At 42.9% G+C, this 21296-nt stretch overlaps 1 protein-coding gene across 5 annotated transcripts in view; it reads left to right on the top strand.

Moving 5' to 3' along the window:
• SRPK2 (SRSF protein kinase 2) overlaps window positions 1-21296 on the top strand; it is a 259374-nt gene that overhangs the window by 221181 nt on the left and 16897 nt on the right. For all 5 annotated transcript variants that reach the window (XM_026648679.2, XM_029910845.1, XM_026648680.2 and 2 more), the window contains 5 exons: window positions 2688-2788; window positions 2891-2998; window positions 15599-15668; window positions 16336-16428; window positions 16898-16990. In XM_026648679.2, the coding sequence (XP_026504464.1) occupies window positions 2688-2788; window positions 2891-2998; window positions 15599-15668; window positions 16336-16428; window positions 16898-16990 (465 nt within the window). The remainder of the gene's footprint in view (window positions 1-2687; window positions 2789-2890; window positions 2999-15598; window positions 15669-16335; window positions 16429-16897; window positions 16991-21296) is intronic.

The raw sequence follows: 21296 nt of genomic DNA, 5'->3' as shown, positions 1-21296 counted from the left end.
AATAAACTGAACAGGTTAGTCAAACACCTGTTAGGAATTGTCAAGATAATCATAGAAATGTAGGACTGAAGGGACCTTGATATGTCATCTAGTCCAGTCCTTTGTACTGAGTCAGGATTAAGTATTAGCTAGACCATCTCTGATAGGTGTTTGGCTAACCTGTTCTTAAAAACCTCCAATGACAGAGATTCTACAACCTCCCTAAGTAATTTGTTCCAGTGCTTAACCACCCTTACAGTTAGGAAGTTTCTCCTAATGTCTAACCTAAATCTCCCTTGCTACAATTTAAGCCTATTACTTCTTGTCCTGTCCTCAGTGGTTAAGAAGAACAATCTATCACCCGTATCATTATAAAAACCTTGTAAATACTTGAAGACTTATCATATTCCCCCCCCCACCTCCACTCCCAACCCCCACCCCCGTCTTCTCTTCTCCAGACTACACAAACCCAATTTTTCCAGTCTTTCCTCATAGGTCATGTTTTCTGACCTTTAATCATTTGAATTGCTGTCTTCTGGACTTTCGCCAGTTTGTCCACATCTTTCCGAAAATGTGGTGCCCAGAACTAGACACAGTACTCCAATTGAGGCCTTATCAGTGCTGAGTAGAGTGGAAGATTTACTTCTGATGTCTTGCTGACAAAACTCCTGTTAATATATTCCCAAATAATGTTTGCTTTTTTTGCGAACGTCTTACATTGTTGACTCATATTTAGTTTGTGATCAGCTATAATCCCCAGGTCCCTTTTTGGAATACTCCTTCCTAGGCAGTCATTTCCCATTTTGTATTTATGCAGTTGATTATTCCTTCCTAAGTATAATAATTTGCATTTGTCCTTATTGAATTTCATCCTATTTATTCTAGACCATTTCTACAGTTTGTCAAGATCATTTTGAATTCTAATTCCATCCTCCAAAATGCTTCCAGCCCCTCCCAGTTGGGTATCATCCACAAACTTTATAAGTGTACTCTGTGCCATTATCCAAATCATTTATGAAGATATTGAATAGAACTGGACTCAGGATATATCCCTGCAGGACCCCACTTGATATGCCCTATCAGCTTGATTGTGAACCACTGATAACGAATCTCCTGGTATGCTTTTCCAGCCAGTTGTGCACTCAACTTATAGTAGCTTCTTCTAGGCTATATTGGTCTCGTTAGTTTATGAGGTCATGTGATACAGTGTCACAAACCTTACTAAAATTGAGATACATCATATCTACTGCTTCCCCCCATCCACAAGGCTTGTCACCCTTTCCAAGAAGGATATTAGGTTCATTTGACATGATTTGTTCTTGACAAATCCATGTTGACTGTTACTATCACCTTATTGTCTTTTAGGTGTTACAAATTGATTGAGTATTTTCTCCACTATCTTTCTGGATATTGAAGTTAAGCTGACTGGTCTAAAATTCCCTGGGTTGTCCCTATTCCCCCTTTTATAGCTAGGTACTGTATTTGCCCTTTTCCAGTCCTCAAGGATCTGCCCCATCCTCTACAAGTTCTCAAAGATAATCGCTAATGGCTAGCTCACAGATCTCTTCAGTCAGTTACTTAAGTATTCATATATGGCGATCAGTTAGACCCTGAGCATGTAAGCAAGAACCAGCCAGCCAAGTACCTGAGAGAGAGAATACTCAGAGCTCTGGCCCTCCCTGTCCAATATCCCATCTCCAGGTGTGGCCATCCCTGCTGGTTCAGAGGAAGGAGATTTAAAAAAAACCCAAAACCACCACCCTTACAGAATACATGGGGGGAGAGGGGAGTCACTTCCTGACCCCTGCAGGGTTGTAATTTGTTTGCAGTAGATGAAAACCATATACACATTTTGATTGATGATTTTTTCCATGACAGTTACAAGTTATGATTTGTCATTTTTCCCTCTCAAAGAAGATCCCTGTAATTGTCTTTACCGTCTCACCCTCAAAAGTCTGGGTGCTCACTGTCTTCTCAGGAGGGCGGCTTGAGGGTCCTGCTGGAACCTGCTAGTGCTAATGATTTGAACAAATGATTGACTGCAAAGATGTGAGGCACTTTTTCCTCAGTTCCTTCCAAGGCTAAGCTCAATTCCTTCACAGGAATCTCAGTTCTTGTTGGTCCAGAATGCAACACCAAACATGAATTCCAAACTCTAGTCCCCACATGCTAGTACATCTGAGCTACTGATAGACCACAGAGTTAATAATTTTGTTCTTAGCACATAGAACCTAGCAATTTATAATCTGTATGAGAATCTTTCTTGTAAATTTTACATCTTCCAAAGCAAACTATTTTCTTTAATCTGCAAAAAGCAAAATTATTATTGTGGAAAGAGAGTTGTACTTGTGAATGGACGCTTAAGTTAGCAGTATCTTAATAAAGTATCTGTTACATATTAGATATCTTCTATCTTGAGTGAAATATTAGGGAAAGATTAAAATCATAAGTAAAATGTTTCACTGGTGGTACAGGATGGGAATGGGTGAATTTTCAACTTCCAAAATTATGCAGGCTGTAAGACGTTTTAATAATCTAATGTAAGGTAAGGAAACCTGAGTGTCACTTTAAATTCTCGTAACTGTCAGCTAATGATTTTGATGCCTCCAAGTTTTTAAGAAACTGGATGAAGTGTCAAACCAATGTTGTTTAAAGACAATAAAAAACATGCCGTGGGTACTAACTGTTCTACTTCTTGTTTGTACTAGTAAAAACCCGTGCTGCGGACTTATTGGTGAATCCCCTGGATCCAAGAAATGCAGATAAAATTAGAGTTAAAATTGCTGATCTGGGAAATGCTTGCTGGGTGGTAAGTATAAAAATCTTATTTTAAGTATTTAGCCTTCATTGTTGAGAACAAACCTTTTTATTGTTAGTTTTTTTTCCATTAATGCCATTCTTTCCATTTTAGCATAAACACTTCACTGAAGACATCCAGACAAGACAGTATAGATCCATAGAGGTTTTAATAGGAGCAGGTTACAGTACACCTGCTGATATCTGGAGTACAGCCTGTATGGTAAGAACAAGAATATGCTGTTATTTTATTATGTCAGTCAAACTTTATTTTACTAAATAAAATCCATTGAGAACAAGTGCTTATTTACAGTGGGGACCTGGCTATAATGGTTCTTATTATAAATTATGTAATCACAGGAGCAACGCTATAGCTGAGATAATAAACATATTTTCACTATAAGTTTGATATTTTTTCCCACCTCAGCTTCTCTAACATTCTCAAAGTAGTAGCCTCCAGTAATTGTCCATGCATGGTCTTTTGGCACAGAGAAATGTTTTGGGGAAAGTTTAATTGTTGTTCGAGTAGATGCAGCTGTGTATTCTATGCTGGTGTGTGCGCCTCGCATACTGGAACCAGAAAACTTAGCCTAGCAGTATCCATAGCCCCTCCTCATGCCATATAAAGGTGGAGCTGCCCTGACTCCCTCAGTTTCTTGTCACTGCCCATGGCTAGAGTCGGAGCTCTGTGTGTTGTCTTCACCTCACACTTTCGCTTTCAGTTTTCTGAGAACTTTTCTTGTATAGGCTTAGTTTAAGTATTAGTTTATTGTTAGTAGATTAGTTGGCTAACGCCGTTTGATGTCCTAACAAGGGTTTAAGCATTGTCCATTATGTAGCGGTGACTCCCCACACACAAGGTGCTTGTTGTTTCTTGTTGAGGAACACAGAGAGAGGTGCTCCATCTGCAAGTCGTTCACAAAGAGGACTCAGGTGGCAAGAGACTTGTGGTTGAAGCAGCACCTTTTGAAGCAGGCCAGGAGGCCCCCTTTGGCACCAAGACCTTCATCTGATCAGCGGCCGCCTTCGGATGTGACAAGCGATGCCACCCCACGCTCGGGCTCTAGTGTTTCTATCAAGAGGAAAAGGTCGTTTACCTTCCTCTGGTGCAGCAAGGAAGAGGTCCCATAAAATGAGTTGGGATCATTACCGGTCTCAGGGGAACAACTCCTCCTCCTAGGAGGAATGCTGACCAGCGCTGTACTCACTCTGGCAGGTGGGATGGAGCAGGTCTGTCCAACTGCTACCTGTACCATGCTGAGAACAGGAAGGGCCTGTCCCGTCGACTCTGGTTCTGGTCATGGGGCATCTGTTGAGTCCAGTACCAACAACATGGCAACATTACTGACCATCTCCATGCCAGCAGCATACCAGGTGACATCAGACCTGCTTTGCCTCTCGATTCCAGACTCTCCACTGGTTCAGGAGTTCTCTGGTGCTATGGCTTCTACCAGCTTGTCCTCTGTTCTGCCCTTGGCACCTTCTGGCCGTGTCAAAGAGCTGCTGGGACCATCAACACCGCAGCTCACACTGCCTCGGCCGCAGACTATGGAGTCGAGGCTAGGCTCTGGACCAAAGGCTCCCTCAACACTGGTGCATCCTTTGGCAACGTCATTGTCTTGGTGGCAAATCCCATCATCAACGTCGTTACCGGCCTTGTTGCCAGTGCCTCTCCTGGTATTGTACGGAGTGTCTCACATTCGGTGCATCTGGTGCCAATTGCCCATTCGCCTTTGGCACCGATGCTGTCTCCTTATTGGGATTTAGATGATTCTGATTGGTGGTTTTCCCCTTCGGAGCTGGCTCCCGCATTGTTACCACCACACCTCTGGGCTTCCTCAAGATCCAGGTTGAGGTCATCCTCCCCATCCTTGTCAGATAGGTGCCAGAGATCGCCCTCGGATCACTGTTGGTACTGAGATTGGCATCTGTCCCGCAGTTGGGAGAGGGCTCTTGGCCCGGTGCCTACCAGCCATCAGAGCCTTACCTGAATGCCCAGTGGCCTCCTGGGAATCAGGAGCAGCAATACCGCTTGTAATGTTGCTGCAGCGGGTCTACTCCAGAAAGAGTCATAGATCCCAAAGAAGAAGGCTGCCTGGTTGTTGGTTAACCAGCTGCCCCCTCCCCCTCTGCAGCATCTAACAAGTGCTCATTCTGGCTTGTGTCAAGACAGTGATCCAGTGGTAACCTCTCCCTCTCTGTCCCGTTCCCTCCCCGCCCTCCATTCAGGGACAGGCTGGCCTGCTTTTCATAGTGTTTGGACTCGGTTACAATGGTCAACTGGGTCCTAAGCACCTTCAGATCAGGTTATGCCGTAAAGTTCCTCTCCATCCCTCCTCTTCACCTCCCTACTCAGTCCCTTTTCAGGGACCCCCTCTCATGAGATACTGCTCCTTGAGCAGGTTCATTATTTACTGGTTTTAGGGGGCACAGAAGTGGTCCCCCTGCAACATTGAGGGCAGGGGTTCTACTCCCAGTATTTCCTGGTCCCCAAGTCCACGGGAGGGATGAAACCTATCGTCAACCTCCGTGATCTCAACAAATACATCAGATATGTGAGATTCCGTATGGTCACTCTAATAACTAGCCTCCTGGCCTTGAATCACAATGACTGGTTTTCAGCCCTGGACCTGCAGGACACTCATTTCCACTGAGCCACAGGAAGTTTCTCAGATTCATCGTGGCAGGCTGCCCTACCAGTACATCATGCTGCCTTTCGTTTTCCTGCTTTTCATCAAGTGTGTGATTGTGGTAACAGCATATCTCAGGAAGAAGGGAATTCATACCTTCCTGTATCTGAATGATTGGTTACTGTGGGGCAAGTCCAGCAAAGAAGTCCTCTCTTATGTTCACTTCACGCTATGCCTACTCAATCATCTAGGTCTGATCCTAAACAGCGGGAAGGCAGTATTGCTTCCAACTCAAAGAATCAAGTTCATTGGGACCCAGATAGACTCGACAAGGTCAGGAACATTTCTACCGACTGAGCAGTTCCAGGTGATCTACCACCTATGTCTTAAGCTGCAGTCTCAACCCTCAACCACAGCCCGAGTATGCCTGAGGTTGCTAGGCCATATGGCCACATTTACCCAGGTAGTCCAATATGCCAGGCTGCACCTGTGTCCTCTTCAGATGTCGCTGAAGTTGATCTATCGTCCAAATCGCTATCCCTTGGGCACTCTGATCCGACTCCTCCCACCAATCCTGGGTTTCTATAGTGGTGGACAATTCTTGAGACGGTGTGCCAGGGTGTTCCTCTCACTTGGCCACCATTGACCAGGACTGTAATCACCCGATGCCTCCTTAATAGTTTGGGGAGCACATTTGGATTCATTGAAAGTTCAAGATCTGTGGTCAGAGTGAGAAGCTTCTCTGTGTATTAATGTTCTGCAGCTTCATCCCATCTACAATGCCTGTCAGATTCATATCAAGGGTGCAGCATTTCTCATACTCTCTGGCAATACCACCATGATGTATTATGTGAACAGGTGAGGGGAGCACATTCCAAAATGCTTTGTCAGGAGGCAATCAGTCTCTGGCATTTTTCATCTGGCAAAACATCCCCCATGGCTGATCACTTACCTGGGTTCCAGAATCAATTGGTGAATAACCTCAGCAGGAATTTCTCGTTGATTCACAAGCTGTCTCTGAAGCCCAGCATCCTGCAGTCTGTCTTTGGGGTATCCTGACGATCAACTTGTTTGGCACAAGAGAAAACAAGAAATGACATCTGTTCTGTTCCTGAAGTCACCTCAGTCTGGACTCCTTGACCAATGCTTTTCACCTGAGCTGGGAATCGGCACTCCTATGTGCCTTTCCTCTAATTCCGGACATCCCACAGGTCATTTTCAAGCTGAAATTGGACCTGCCAAGCTCATTCTTATTGCTCCAGCGTGGCCAAAACAATGCTGATTCTCCAACCTCCTCATATTATCGTTTCAGCCTCCGATATTCCTGCCTCTTCATCCTGACCCCCTGACTCAGCATTACAGTCAAGTTTTGCATCCAACACTCATCTCTCTGCATCTCTTTGTGGGTGATTAGATGAGGAAAAGGAACGATGTTCGGTGGCGATCCGGCAGCTCTTGCTTAATAGTTGGAAGCCCTCAACCAGGGTGCCCTACTCGGCCAACTAGAAGCTGCTCTCAGTATGGTCATTAGCCCGGGGAGTTCAGCCAACACTGGCTTGTATCAGGACATCTTGGAGTACCTGTTACACCTTGCACTTAGTTCATTGCAAGTCCACCTGGCAGCGATTTTGGCATTTCATCCACCTATCTGTGGGAAGTCAGTGTTTTCAAACTCAGTGGAAGCGAGGTTCTTGAAAGGAGTCACTCAACTCCACCCACTGGTTAAAGAGCCGGTTCCTTTGTGGGTTTTTAATACTGTTTTGGTGGCTCGTATGGGACCTCCATTCGAGCCTCTGGCAACTTCTTTCTCCTTGTCTTTGTTTATGCTCCTTGGATTGGAGCAAGGGCAAGTGTCTGAAATGATAACACCCTTACTGTCTAACTTGTGTTGTTGCACTTTGAATCCAGGTGGTTAAAGTGCCAGGGGAGCCCGGTCATAGGAGGATCTTTTTCTGTTATGTTTGTGTGGATCTATTTTGGCACTCAGTAAAATGACTTTCAGGGAGATTTGGATCACTCAAGAAAAACAGCACCATTGCATTTATAAATGACAACTTTTAAAAGTAAGCATAGAAAGCAAAACATAACTATAGAACGGCAGGAGGAATTAGAGAGGAGGAAACTTGTACTTGGATTTTTGCTTCTCCAGAGAGAACCTGGGTGGGGAGTGGGAGTGTTTTTGTGGAGTGGACACCCTTCTAAAATGAGGAGAGAATTCTATTACATAAATAGTGGTATTACAATCTAAGGTACCAATTCTGCAAACACTTATACACGTGATTAACTTTCTACTGCAAGCAGTCCCATTGAAATTAATGGGATTACTCACATTACTAAAGTTAAACATGTGTAAGTGTATGAAGGTTCGGGACCGAATATATTTACTCACATTCTCTCCTCTAACAGATTGCAGTAGTAGTTCTCCTTTCATATTCTTCCTATCCAGTGTTTTAGAGAGAGTGAATGTGTCTCCGAAGGCACTGTATGAACACGATACCATCGTGCTGGTGCATGTAAGAGGCACATACCAGGATGTGTAACAAATCATCTTACTCTGCACAGGAATTAGCATCTTAAAAACTCTGGAGAATTACAAGTCTGGTTGGAAAATAAATGTGTGACCCTCATGGTTTCCAGGTAGTGGTAGTAACATCACTAAGGGGGAAAAAATATTTAACAAATATAAAAATGGCAGAGTTAATATTGTTCTGTAGGAAGAAGGCAGATATAGAAGGATACTAGGATCAGAGAAAGCAGCTTGCCTTGCATTTTGAAATGGAGGAATGAAGCTGCAAGCTTAATATCACGGAACCAAGGCACATTTTGGTAAACAGTTTAGAAAGCAATTAAGTGAAGACACTGTTTAGATTCCAGTAAGAGATGCTTTTCACAAATTAAAATACCCATGTGCACATTTTTCCATCAGCAGGGGTGGACAGTATTCATTGCTTTTATTAACTACTAACTGCTGCTTTGCTTTGAAGTATGCAGTACACATGCTGAAATATACTAAAGAAAATTACCTTCCAAAGGTATCATAATGGTAGACACAGTATAAAAACCAAAATAGAGCAGAACAGAAAAAGATGCCTAATGAACAACCACTCGTGGCATTAGCGTGGGTTTGAGAGTAGGCTGTAGGGAATAATAGAACCCTAGTTTCCTCTCTGATTGCCTGTGTTTTGTGTATCAGGCCTTACTTATCAAGCTGAGATAAGGCAAAATACCTTTTGTGTGTTTGTCCTTTTTATTGCCTGACTTTGTAGAGAGAGTTTTACAGGGAACAAACTGTCATAGTGCACTTCTGTCATAAGCCATTTTGCCCTTTCTTCCATGCCTCCCCTCACACATGGAATGCCTTCTCTGAGCAAGTCCTGCTACTAAAACCGCTAGCTCCTTCAAACCCTTACAACTAGACCGACTTCTCTTGTGATACCTTTGGGAAATTGCCAACAGATAATTCCATCTAGAAAGTCAGTGAAGATAACTAGCCTTTGGGAACTCACTGAACTTTCCTGTGTCTCAGCTCACTTGTGTAAAATGACATTAACTAGACATAAATAGACATTAATTTCTACTAAAGTGAACATCAAGATGTATTGATCCAAGAGATAAACATCGATCAAGGTAAATTCGAGGTCAATATTTACTTCAAGGAACAACATGATTCAAACATTATTCATGCATCTGACGAAGTAGGTATTCACCCACGAAAGCTTATGCTCCAATATGTCTGTTAGTCTATAAGGTGCCACAGGACTATTTGTCGCTTTTTTAAAGGAACAGTGTAATCTTAGGCTCTGTGATGGGGTGGGACTCACCACGCTAGCACCCCCTGCTGATCCTCTTGCAGATCGGCTCCACAGGTCAGTACGCTGACTCCCGGTGGTGTCTCACCTGTCGTCACATCTGCTGCAAGGACCGTGGTGTCCTCTTCAGGACCCAGCACTCAGTTGTGCCACACTCGGTCCTCCCCCCTTTCAGGGGAATTGCAGTCCACTGTCCAGCCACTTCCCTCAGTAGCAAATGCAGCCCGATGTCTGGCTATTTCCTCACTGGCGAGTGGGAATGTGTGAAATCTAGGCCCGCCCACTACTCTGGGTCCTGGCCCAGGGACCCTGTAGATGGCCGCCACTTGCTGCGTCCCCTCTGACTCTTCAGTAGATTTCCCTGGGCCACTTCCCCATGGCTTCAGCACTCTCTTTGCCCTTGCCTCAGGGCCTCAGCCTGCAGATCCCTGCAGCCTGCCAGGAGCTGCCTTTAGCTCCCCGGGTCTCTGCCTGCAGCACTGCTCTGTCCAGGGTGCTTGCTGCCTTCAGCCTGCAAGGCAACCAGCCTTCCTCCCTCCTCAAACTCCAGGGAGTAACCAAGCTGCTCTGCTCTGCAGCCCTTCTTATATGGGCCAGCCTGACCCTGATTGGCTGCTCCTTGCAACCCCTCTCTTAATTGGCTGTCTCCTGCACAGCCTCCTTGGGCTCTATTAACCCCTTATGGGCCAGTGTGGAGCAGACGCCCTATCACAGACTCTGTCTACGCTATGAACTAAGGGTGTGATTCCCCTGCTTGTATACACATACTTGTGCTAACTCTCCTCAAGCTAGCACAGGTGTAAATAGCTGTGCAGCCACAGTAGCATGGGTACAAGCAGTGGAGGCACAACTTGGCTGTGCTGACTATGGGCATGGCTACACTTGCAGATGTAGAGCGCTTTGAGTTAAACCAGCCTTCGTAGAGTGCAGTAGGGAAAGCGCTGCAGTCTGTCCACACTGACAGCGCATTGGCATGGTCACTTTAGCAGCTCTTGCAATGGCCACAGAGAGCAGTGCATTGTGGTACGTATCTCAGCATGCAAGTGGCTGCAACGTGCTTTTCAAATGGGTGGGGTGGGGTGGAGTGTGACAGGGAGTGTGTTGTGTGTATGTGGGGGGAGAGAGCGTGTCAGCATGCTGTCTTGTAAGTTCAGACAGCAGCAGACCTCCCTCTCCTCCCCCCCCCCAACATTCCACAGTAATGGTTGCTTTGTCTCGGAGCAGATAAGCATGCCGGCTGTCAAACGGAGCTTTCAAAGGGCATATCCAAAACAATGACAAGAGTGGCCACTTGACTTAAGGGGATTATGGGATGTTTCCAGATGCTGATCAGAGCGCAGTAATGCAACACCTCGTTCACACTGACTCTGGGGTGCTTCAGCGGGGGCGCATCAAACATTATTCTACTTGCCGAGGTGGAATCGGAGCGCTCTATGTGCCTTGCCAATGTGGACTGGTAGTGAGGTAGTGCGCCTGGGGCTCCTTTAATGCGCTGTAACTCGCAAGTGTAGCCAAGCCCTATGGATCCACCAGTTTCAGGTTAATGTGAGTATGTGCATGCAAGTAGGGGAATTACTCCCTAGCTTGTAGAGTAGACATTGCCTTATTTTAAGTATTGATAGCACAGTTCCCCACACTTGGGAGCGCATGCTGTCTTGGCACTGAGCTATTGTGGCTCTGCACATGGTTTCTGGGACACCAACCATTTGGATGTGAAGTTATATAAGGAGAAGTAAGTGTGACCCAACTCCATAGCCTTTTGACTGCTACAGACCAAAAACTTTGAACCCTCCTTCTTTTTGTGGCCACTTTTTTCCTTGCTAATATAGTTAGCTTGTTTTTAATTGTTATTCTGGTTGTTTCTTGTTGGATGTTTAACAATGTATTTTAGTGTTAGGCTCAGCACCACAGTGTGGCCTGGTCAATGCCATTCACTTTGTGTTATCCAGTCAGTATACTCTACAAACAAATAGAAACCTGCACGGTTCAAAGCATGGAGTCAAAGCTACACAAGAAGACAAAGGGAGAAGCTGAATCAGTTCTGAGGTGTCATCAAGTTTCTGCTCAACACTAAAGTAGAACAGGTACCATGGATCTGATGAGACTTGAGGCTCATACTGAGTATTCCCAGGTCCAAAACCCCTCTGCCTGACGCTTCAATATCTTAGGTCTCTGTCCCCACACTTCTGATAATAGAGTTTCTGCAAGTCAGTTTTTTAATCCCACCCAGGTTTATTCTGTTCCAAGAGATTAATTTTAGCAAACCACATAATCCCTTCCTATATGGACTCTATCTGAGAATCAGTTTTTAAAAGATATTAATCTTTTGAAATCCACTAAGACCAGCTACCTTTCACACACATTCTCTTAAGAAATCTGGCCCCAGCTATTGCATCAGTGAAGACATCTCCCCGGGTCCGGGGGCCATTGATGACTTCTCACTCTCATCTGATTTGGATAATGATTTTCTGAAGGATCCTAGTAAGGAGGAGTCTCAACCCATTATATTTTCCCTATGATGCCAGTGTGGTATTCTCTTTGATTTCACCACCACATAACTTCTGTAGCTGCTGACATTTATTTGCATATATGATGGGAGCTCTATATCTTGAACTTTCCAGGGTCTGTGTATAAATCCACAAATCTGTGAATCACAGTGGTTTCACTTTTAGAGTTCCTTCAGCAGGGCTGGGTAGCAGTCCAGTTTAATAGATATTGGAACCATTTGAGACCATTTTCAGCCATTAGGGACTATGCCTTTGAAAATCACTATCTCCCTGGCATGATGAACAAAAATGTCTGGAAGGGACAAATTATTCTGGTATGGGCTCATTTGGATCACTAGAGTCCTGTACAGATACAGAATTTGTATCCGCATCCGATCCACGATCTGCAAAAATGGTCCGCGGATTTGAAGGGCTCTATGGATCACCATGCAATTCAAGGCCTGTGGAAGTCAAGGACCTATAAATAGGTTAGAGTTACAGGTAATTCATCTATATTCAAATCTTACATTCCATGAATTATTTTGGGGAAGTTCTGAATGTATGGCGTGTATTATACAGGAGGTGAGACTCAATGGTCACATTCCGACCTTTGAATCTGTGAATTAGAGGCAGAACAGTATTTTGCAGACACCATCGCGACCATGGAGTAAAGTGAACTGACAGAGTGGATCTCGCTCTCAGAACTATATCAAAAAGTTGTCAGGCTCTTGCTGTATCCCTCCTCTTGCCCTTCATCTACCCAGAAAAAGCAACATCTTGGAAGATAACTTAAATTGCAGATACAATGCTCAGCACAAGTGATCATTCAAGTAATTTTAGTATTCAGAAGTTTGGGTTCTCTTTAAATAGACCTGCTTTCAATAAGGGAAAATATGACATACCCACGGTTTCCCTCCCTGAGGATGAGAATTCAAGCAGTTGACTTCTTAGGCTGGAGTCAAGAATTCGTGTATGCCTCTTTATATCTGTTACCAAGAGTCTTCAGGACAATCAGGCATGGCAGAGTTGAGGTGATATAGCTCCAACGTGAGCTTGCCATTTCTGGTTCTCAGAGTTCCTACCTTGACTTTGGAACTTCCAGTTCATTTTACAGCTCTTCTGGATCTCCCTTCACAAACTCAGAGCCAGATTATTTATCCAGATCTGAAACCTCTGAATGTTGTGGCTTGGAATACAGCATGTTGCTGGACATGTGTGAATCACTGACCTACTGTGCAATTCAGTTTACTGATCTTGTGCAATTCAGTTTAATTTTTTTATTGCCTCCATTTTCCCATCAGTAAAATGTGGCTGACAGTGTTTCCCTACTTAGAAAGAATTAAGTTGTTCTGTAAATCGCATAGGTTACTTGTAGACTGTCAGAATAAATTCAGGGGGGAGACACAGTTTTTGCCCAGGGATTGTCTAAATGGATCCAACTTTGTATACAAACATGTATGCCCGTGCAGGTGTTTCTGTGCCTTGAAAGTTTTAGGATACATTATATTATAGATTCATGGCATGAAATCTTGGCCTTGTAGATATTATGAGGAATTTTGTCACTGACTTCAAGAGGGGGTCCTTTATCCTGAGATTTTAAGGCCTTGAGGGACTATTATGATCATCTAGTCCAGTAGTTCTCAAACTTTTGTTCTGGTGACTCCTCTCACACAGCAAGCGTCTGAGTGCGACCCCCCCCCCATAAATTAAAAACACATTTTTTATATTTAACACTATGATGAATGCTGGAGGCAAAGTGGGATTTGGGGTGGAGGCTGACAGCTCACAACGCCCACGGAATAACCTCGCGACCCTCTGAGAGGTCACGATCCCCAGTTTGAGAACCCCTGATTCTAGTCTGACCTTCATTTGTATCATAAGACATAGAACTTCACTCAGTGATTCCTGTATCTAGATGAATAACTTGTAATTGAACTAGAGCATATTTGTAGAAACACATGCAACTGGATTTAGAGATCCCAAGTGATGAAGAATTTATCACATCCCTGGATAATTTGTTCAAGTGGTGAATTACTATCATTGTTCAAAATGTGCATCTTATTTCCGGTTTGAACTTTACTGTGTTCAGCTTTCAGCCACTGGATCTTGGAAAGCTACAGTCCTCCAGATGAAACTGCGTGTCTCAGAAGTGATTGTGTCTGAGAAGCATAAATCTGCTAATTGCAGTTTGATACACACTTTGACAGCATTACTGTCTTGGTTTGGCTTCAGAATATTGTGTCCAATTAAGGCGAGCACTCAGCAATCTTTATTTAACTGGGTTTCTTCAGAATTAACCCCCCCTTAAGGGTTGATGCCGTTAATTAACTTCCCAACAGAAGGGATCTGTGTTGATGATACTCAAAGATGACAGATTTCTTACCTAGTAAATTCAAACTCCAGGAATTACCAGATAGATTGATAGCATAGATCCACACTCCCTATCTGTTTTCTCCAGTTCTTCAATCTAAGGCATAGATTCTGATTAAGTACAAAAAAATGGACTGGGGTTAAGGCTTGCTGCTCCTTTTGAAGCCTTGGATATGAATCGTCAGTGTTGCAAGGGAGCATTCTCTCTAGAGCAGCAGTTCTCAACCAGGGGTCTGGGGCAGTGTTCCCGCTAATTTTTTGTGTCCATGAGCGGAATTAATTTTGTTATATGCACCAATATGGAGGTGATGTGTGACACATCACCTTCATATTGGTGCACATAATGAAAATTCATGTGGTGGGGGTGGGGCCAAGGGGTTCGGCGTGTGGGAGGGGGCTCAGGGCTGGGGCAGAGGGTTGGGGTGTGGGGGGATGAGGGCTCTGGCTGGGGGTGCGGGCTTTGGGGTGGGGCCTGGGATAAGGGGTTTGGGATGCAGGCTGCCCCAGGACTGAGGTGGCGAGAGTTGGCTCCCCCCAGCCCTCTCTTGCCGCAGCAGCTCAGGGCTGGGGCAGAGGTACCTCTCCCCAGCCGCAGCAGCTCCAGCAGGGCTGGGCCGGGATGAGGGAGAGGCTCCTCCCCTGGTTGAGGCAGGTCCACGCTGGAGCCGGCGGGGAAGAGCGCCTCTCTCCGCTGCAGCCCTGAGCCCCTGCGCGGGGCTTACTAGGCGGCAGCGCAGCCGCGCAGCTTAGAGGGAACTGAGGTCTGGGGCCCCCTGGGGGCCACGGACAGATTTCAGGGGGTCCGCCAAAATAAATCAGAAAGCAGGGCTGGCGTTAGACTCACTGGGGCCGAGGGCTGAAAGCTGAAGGCCAAGCAATTTAGCTTCGCAGAGCCCCCTGTGGTTTGGGGCCCTGGGCAATTGCCCTGCTTGCTACCCTGTAACGCTGGCCTTGGCTTTTAATCTACTGGATATACAGAAAAACTGTTGTTGTGGCAGAGGTGGGCTGTGGAATTTTTATAGGGGGCCTCAGAAAGAAAAAGATTGAGAACCCCTGCTCTAGAGAGTTCTGACCATGACACCAAGAGCCAGGGCCGGCTCCAGAGTTTTTGCTGCCCCAAGGATCGGCGGCACATCGGCAGCAGCTCTACCGTGCCACTTCATTATTCGGCGGCAATTTGGCGGCAGGTCCTTCCCTCCGAGAGGGACTGAGGGACCCGCCGCCGAATTGGCGCCGAAGAGCTGGACGTGCCGCCCCATTGGCCGCCCCAAGCACCTGCTTCCTGCGCTGGTGCCTGGAGCTGGCCCTGCCAAGAGCACATGCACTTTCTCCCAAGACTGTACTCAAGGAACTGCTGTTACTAGGTAAGTAACCTTTATGAGATTTAAGTTTTTAGTTATACGACCTTTGGAAACACTTGCTTTGAAAGTAATTCTCTCTGTTTTAACATTTGACATTTCATTGTCAAAATTCTAAGATTAAAATAATTATTTCTGAAATACCTATAAATGTGTCTGTTATTTCCTAGGCATTTGAGCTTGCAACTGGAGATTATTTGTTTGAACCACATTCTGGTGAAGACTATTCCAGGGATGAGGGTATGTATCTTCTGAGATGTTTGAACAGCTTAGAGTAGTGTTTATCTGTGTACTTGAGTAAACTGTTGATAAACATTGTGTTTTGGTATCAGATTGTAAATTCAGATTTTTTCTTTTTAATTTTAAATCCCGTCGGTAGCATTAGGTGGGCAAACGCCCTTCAGCAGACACATTCATCTTGCTTAACAGCAGCCTGAAGGAATTAGACTACTTTCTTGTAAGATTTGCATATGTGTGAAAACCTGATTGAGAAATAACAGAGCATTTTAGTTACAAAAAGCAACACAATTGAGTTTTAATGTATCTTCTGTTTATTAGAATAGATGTTTACATTTGTGTATATATTGTTTGAAGTAGCTGGTTACTAATTTAAAAAAAAAAAACAGAATTAACTCCTGCTTCCATCTATATACCTGTCCATTTCCATGCTTGTGTGCTTGTAATGCCCCTTGCAGCAGTAACATGGGCATCGTTCATTGTTCCTAAATGCTACTAATGATGCCAGAGTTCTGCTGGTCCTGGAAACCTGTGCATGGGTTTGCTGCAAACATTGTTGATTTGAAACTATTTCTGATTTTTTACTAATTCCAGTTTCTTTCCTCTTCTTTTTATCCCATCCTTTCCCTGCCCTTCCCACTCCTGTGCCCTTTTTTTCTCTCCTTCATAGACCACATAGCACACATCATAGAGCTGCTAGGCAATATCCCAAGGCACTTTGCTCTATCTGGAAAATATTCTCGGGAATTCTTCAATCGCAGAGGTAGTACCTCTTCTTTTTGAAAGGCGCCGTGATGCAGACAGAAGTGGAATAGCAGTTGCTGGTTGTAACGCATACCAATAAGGAACATTTTCGCAAGTCATATAACAAAAATCTATCCCTGCTATATAAACATTAACAAATTAAAAACAAAAAGCTCTGAAGACCTCCTTTTTTTTAGTTGCACTAATTTAAAGGGAACAATTGCTGACATCTTTTAAATCACTTTATTGGTAAAATCGTATCTTTAAAGGCTGCGCTTCAGTGATTTTGGATGAAGAAGTTTTGCTGGAAGTGCCTTTCCAAATTAGCCATTAAAAGTGACTTGTCCACACACACATTAGTTTTCTTACATTTTTTGACCAGGATCAATCTATTTCTGTCTGTACCGGGCCAGTGTTAGTGTGTGCATGCAATGTACTGATTAAACTGTTGTATGTTTCTGTTTTGCTGGCAATGTTCTCCAATGCAGATCACATAGCATTGATCATTGAACTGCTGGGAAAAATCCCTCGAAAATACGCTATGTTGGGGAAATATTCCAAGGAGTTTTTCACCAAAAAAGGTAACGGTATTTATGCAACACTAATTTAAAGCATAGTACTATCCAAAAGGAGAAATTGTGCGTTCATTTATGATTACTGAAGAAATATATCAATTTAAGTGAGGACACCTTGTTAAAGAAGAGTCCTGGTAAATGTGAAATCACCATTCTTTGAAGAGCAGGAAGTTGCAGAATAAAAACCGTTTCCCTGTATCATTTCTATTAAATGGTGTACTCAACAAAGTTATGGATATTAAGTAAAATATCTATGAAACCCTAGTGAACTGCTTAAATATGTGCAGTGTATCAAATACATCCTAATGTTTAGTCCATTTCAGTTGATGTTTTATATGAAATAACTGTCAGGGAATATGCACTTTCTGGTACCATTGAAAGGAGTTAAAATACTTTCTGGAAAATATCAGGTATCTGGTTTTCATCTTATTTAGTGTTCAAGCAAACCCTCTTTATGTGGGTCAAACTGAGGGATGGGATAAGTGAGCACTCAACACAGAGATCATGTATCCTGCAATTATCTTACCATTTGTGTTTAGACTGAGTGCAGAAAAGAGAGTTGTGTGACACAAGGATGGGTACAGCTTCCTTCCTCTGTCTGGATAGCGCTGTTTCATGTTAAGTATCACAGTACATTTAAAACAAATTTTTGCCCTGTGTGTGGTGTGGCACAGGGCAAAAAATGTTTTTAATGTAATGTGTCATTCTCTTGATTCCATTGCCTTTTCGTCTTTGATTAGGTTAGTAGAATTAAACTAATGTAAGTTACTTTTTTAAAATTTGTGGTAATGTGGGTGAATCATTCTGTTGTCAAGTTGCAGTATCTGCTGTGTCCCTTGCTAGTTTCTCTTCTCATTCAGTTGACCATATTCTTTTAATTATTTATGAAAAAAATAATGGATAATCTTCTAGTTGTCTAAAATTAAGTTAATACTAATAGATATTTTCAGAAGCTCTCTTCAGCAGGCCATGGAAAACAACGGCTTAGAATAGCACTTATAATGGCAGAGCTTAAAAAAATTTAATTAAAAATTTAAAAAAAGACCTCATAATTAAATTCATGGGGGAAAGTGGTGATGTTTGGTGGTTAAGCAGCAATAGGGACTGCTGGGTTCTATTCCCAAATCCAGCACTAATTCATTGTGGTGGTGAGTTTAATGCACACATAAACTGCCATTTCAGTTATTGCTCTCTTCATAAGGATTGTGATGAAGTTGGCTGAAATACCAGTTTAGCACAGATTGACCAGCTTTTTGTTTGAAGGAATTAAAACCTTAAAACTACCTAGAAATTAAGTAATTAATTGCAGTTGTCTGTGCTGTACAGAAGAGGAAACTTTACTATTGAGGACATTTTAATCCTTTTGGGCAGTTTGTAAAAGTAATATAAAGTGGAAAAAGGAATTCATTTACTTCTAATGATTGTCTCATTCTCCTTTGATAGTCCCCTCTGAAGATTTCCACTTCTGGCAGGGCTGTCCTCAGTGGGGCCATGCACAATACCCGGTGGATCTGAACTTTTAGTGCAGGAGTAGATAAGGAATCAGCCATCACTTCCTTTCCCAGCACAGTCAGCTGTGTTAAAATTCTTTCTAACTCATTCTCTTTCTAATAGTTAATTGGCTTGTTACTTTTTTTTTTAATTGATGTTAAAACTAAAAAGAACCCTTAGTCCTATAGAGGAGTGTTCTGGTGGCCATTTTGTAGGAACCATTTAATTGTGATTTGTTCTACTCTATTAAATAAGCTGCTCATTACCAATTGATTATTCTGATTATATCAATTAGTATTGTTCATGGTCAGGGCTGATCTTGGCAGGAAACTGGCCTTCAAACACTGCTCCAGCTGTGTAAGGTAGATAAAAGTAATGATTTACTTTTATTTTTTTTAATTTAAATCCATTTAAGTTTAAATCAGAATTTTTATTTACATGTTAAGTCTTTACATTCTTCCCAGTGCTAGATTGGATGTATGCACTTGTTACTTGAATTAGTTTTCAAATAAGAATTTTGGATTTTATATAGATTTTTTTTCCACTAAGAAGTTTTCACGCTTAAAATGCTCAGGCTGAAAAATACAAGTCCCAGGCTTCATGAACATCCTTACTGTGAAAATAACATGAACCCATATACAAGACTGATAAATAGCCAGACCATAGAAACGGCAAATTATGATGGATGAGCAGTCAGTGGGGCTTGTGCACCTGAGTCACTTAGATGCTTGTAAAAATTTCACACTTATCTAAATGTGGGCTTAGAAGTCCAGTTTTAGCCTCCTGTTTTTAAAAATATCCTCTGTGTACCAAAAAATTCAACTGTAGCCTCTGTTGCTACAAATAATTATGCACATATTTAACTTTAAGCACTGGAGTAGTCTCATTGAAGTCAATGGCACTGTTCATATGAGTAAAGTTTATTACTTTGTGTTTTCAGGCTCAAGGCCTTAATTTTCAATATTTCGATTTTTTTATGGTTTTGTAAAATTCAGACGAGACCTTTGCATTAGTAGAATTAAAAAAAAAAAAAAAAAACCTAAAAACCCAGCATTTATAATTTGGTTCATTGTCAGTTGAAGTCCCAATAGCCCAGATCAAATTTAGGTTTACAAAGCCTCAACCGGATTTAAATCGATTAACAAAAATCAAGTGATGTAAAGCAATGATTTAAATCACTCTCCCCTGCAGCTGTGGCCCCAATCTGTAAACTGACTCCCTCGAGTGCCATTTGTGTTCTTTACCACTCAAGGAAGGCCCAAGCTGCTTGTTATGGAAGAGGCATTGAAAGCCCAGAATGTCTGTTGCCTTCTCCATGTCAAATACTGTGGTAGACTGGGACTGCTTCACATCTAAATGCTGTGAATAAGTCTAGCTAGTCAATTAGATCAGAGGGCACTGATGAAGCACACACTGGTTGGAAAGTCATTCACAGCAGAAGGCTATGAAGAAGGTTGGGGGAGAAGAGCTGCATTTAAGGATTGAGTTTAAAGGGGTCTTTTGTTTCAACTGTCCGCTAGACTGAAGAAGAGAAAACATGCTTACAAACTGTCTGACACTGGCCAGAAAGCATCAGAGGAGCTAGAGGGTTGGAATTTTTAATAATATTTGAAATTATTCATATGGGAAACCACCAAACATTAATTAACCATAAATTATGTTATTAAAGCCAGAGGCCAAATGGTACTTATATAATTGCCATAAACATGCTTAAAAAGCCTACATAATAAGTAATTTACTACATCCAAACAGCAACAAAACATTTTAAAGCATTTGATCAAGATACTTACAAACCGGGCTAAACCAGGGGTGCTTAGACCCATATTGGTTGGCACCAGTCTGGTCAGGTAGGTATTAGCAATGAACCCTTTAAAAAACAAATAATGTCTTTGCCAATTACTGACTTCAGCTAAAATCTAGTTTGAGAAAATTCACCCCTATTTTCAGTCTTAATCCAGATAAGATTTACAGCCTCCTTTCTTCCCAAGGCCTTTTCTCTCTGCTGACCAACAGTACAGTGGGAAGGTTTGAGCTTGTTTCTTTAAAGTCAGTTTTTAGAACATAAGAACAGCCATACTAGGACAGACCAATGGTCCATCTATCCCAATATCTTGTCTTTCAACAATGGCCAATACCAGGTGCTTCAGAGGGAATGAACAGAACAGGATTCATCAAGAGATCCATCCCCTGTTGCCCATTCCCAGCTTCTGGCAAACAGAGGCTAGGGATACTTCAGAGCATAGTTTTGCATCCCTGCCCATCCTGGCAAATAGCCATTTGATGGACCTATCCTCCATGAACTTATCTAGTTCTTTTTTGAACCCTGTTACAGTCTTGGCCTTCACAACATCCTCTGGTAAAGAGTTCCACAGGTTGACTGTACGTTGTGTGAAGAAATACTTCCTTTTGTTTGTTTTAAACCTGCTGCCTATTAATTTCATTTGGTACCCCTAGTTATTGTGCTATGAGAAGGAGTAAATAACACTTCCTTATTTACTTTCTCCACACCAGTCATGATTTTATAGACCTCTATCTTATCCCCCCTTAGTCTTCTCTTTCCTAGCTGCAAAGTCCTAGTCTTATTAATCTCTCGTCATATGGAAGCTGTTCCATACCCCAATCATCTTTGTTGTTCTTTTCTGTACCTTTTCCAGTTCCAATATATCTTTTTTGAGATGGGGTGACCACATCTACACGCAGTATTCAAGATGTGGGCGCACTATAGATTTATATAGAGGCAATATGATATTTTCTGTCTTCTTATCTATCCCTTTCATAATGGTTCCCAACATTCTGTTAGCTTTTTTGACTGCCGCTGTAC

This window comes from Terrapene carolina, unplaced genomic scaffold, assembly GCF_002925995.2.
Source record: "Terrapene carolina triunguis isolate 2854851 unplaced genomic scaffold, T_m_triunguis-2.0 Scaffold68, whole genome shotgun sequence".
NCBI classification, from domain to species: Eukaryota; Metazoa; Chordata; order Testudines; family Emydidae; genus Terrapene; species Terrapene triunguis.
The sequence above is the reverse complement of the archived record's forward strand: the minus strand, read 5'-3'. Positions and strand labels throughout refer to the sequence as shown.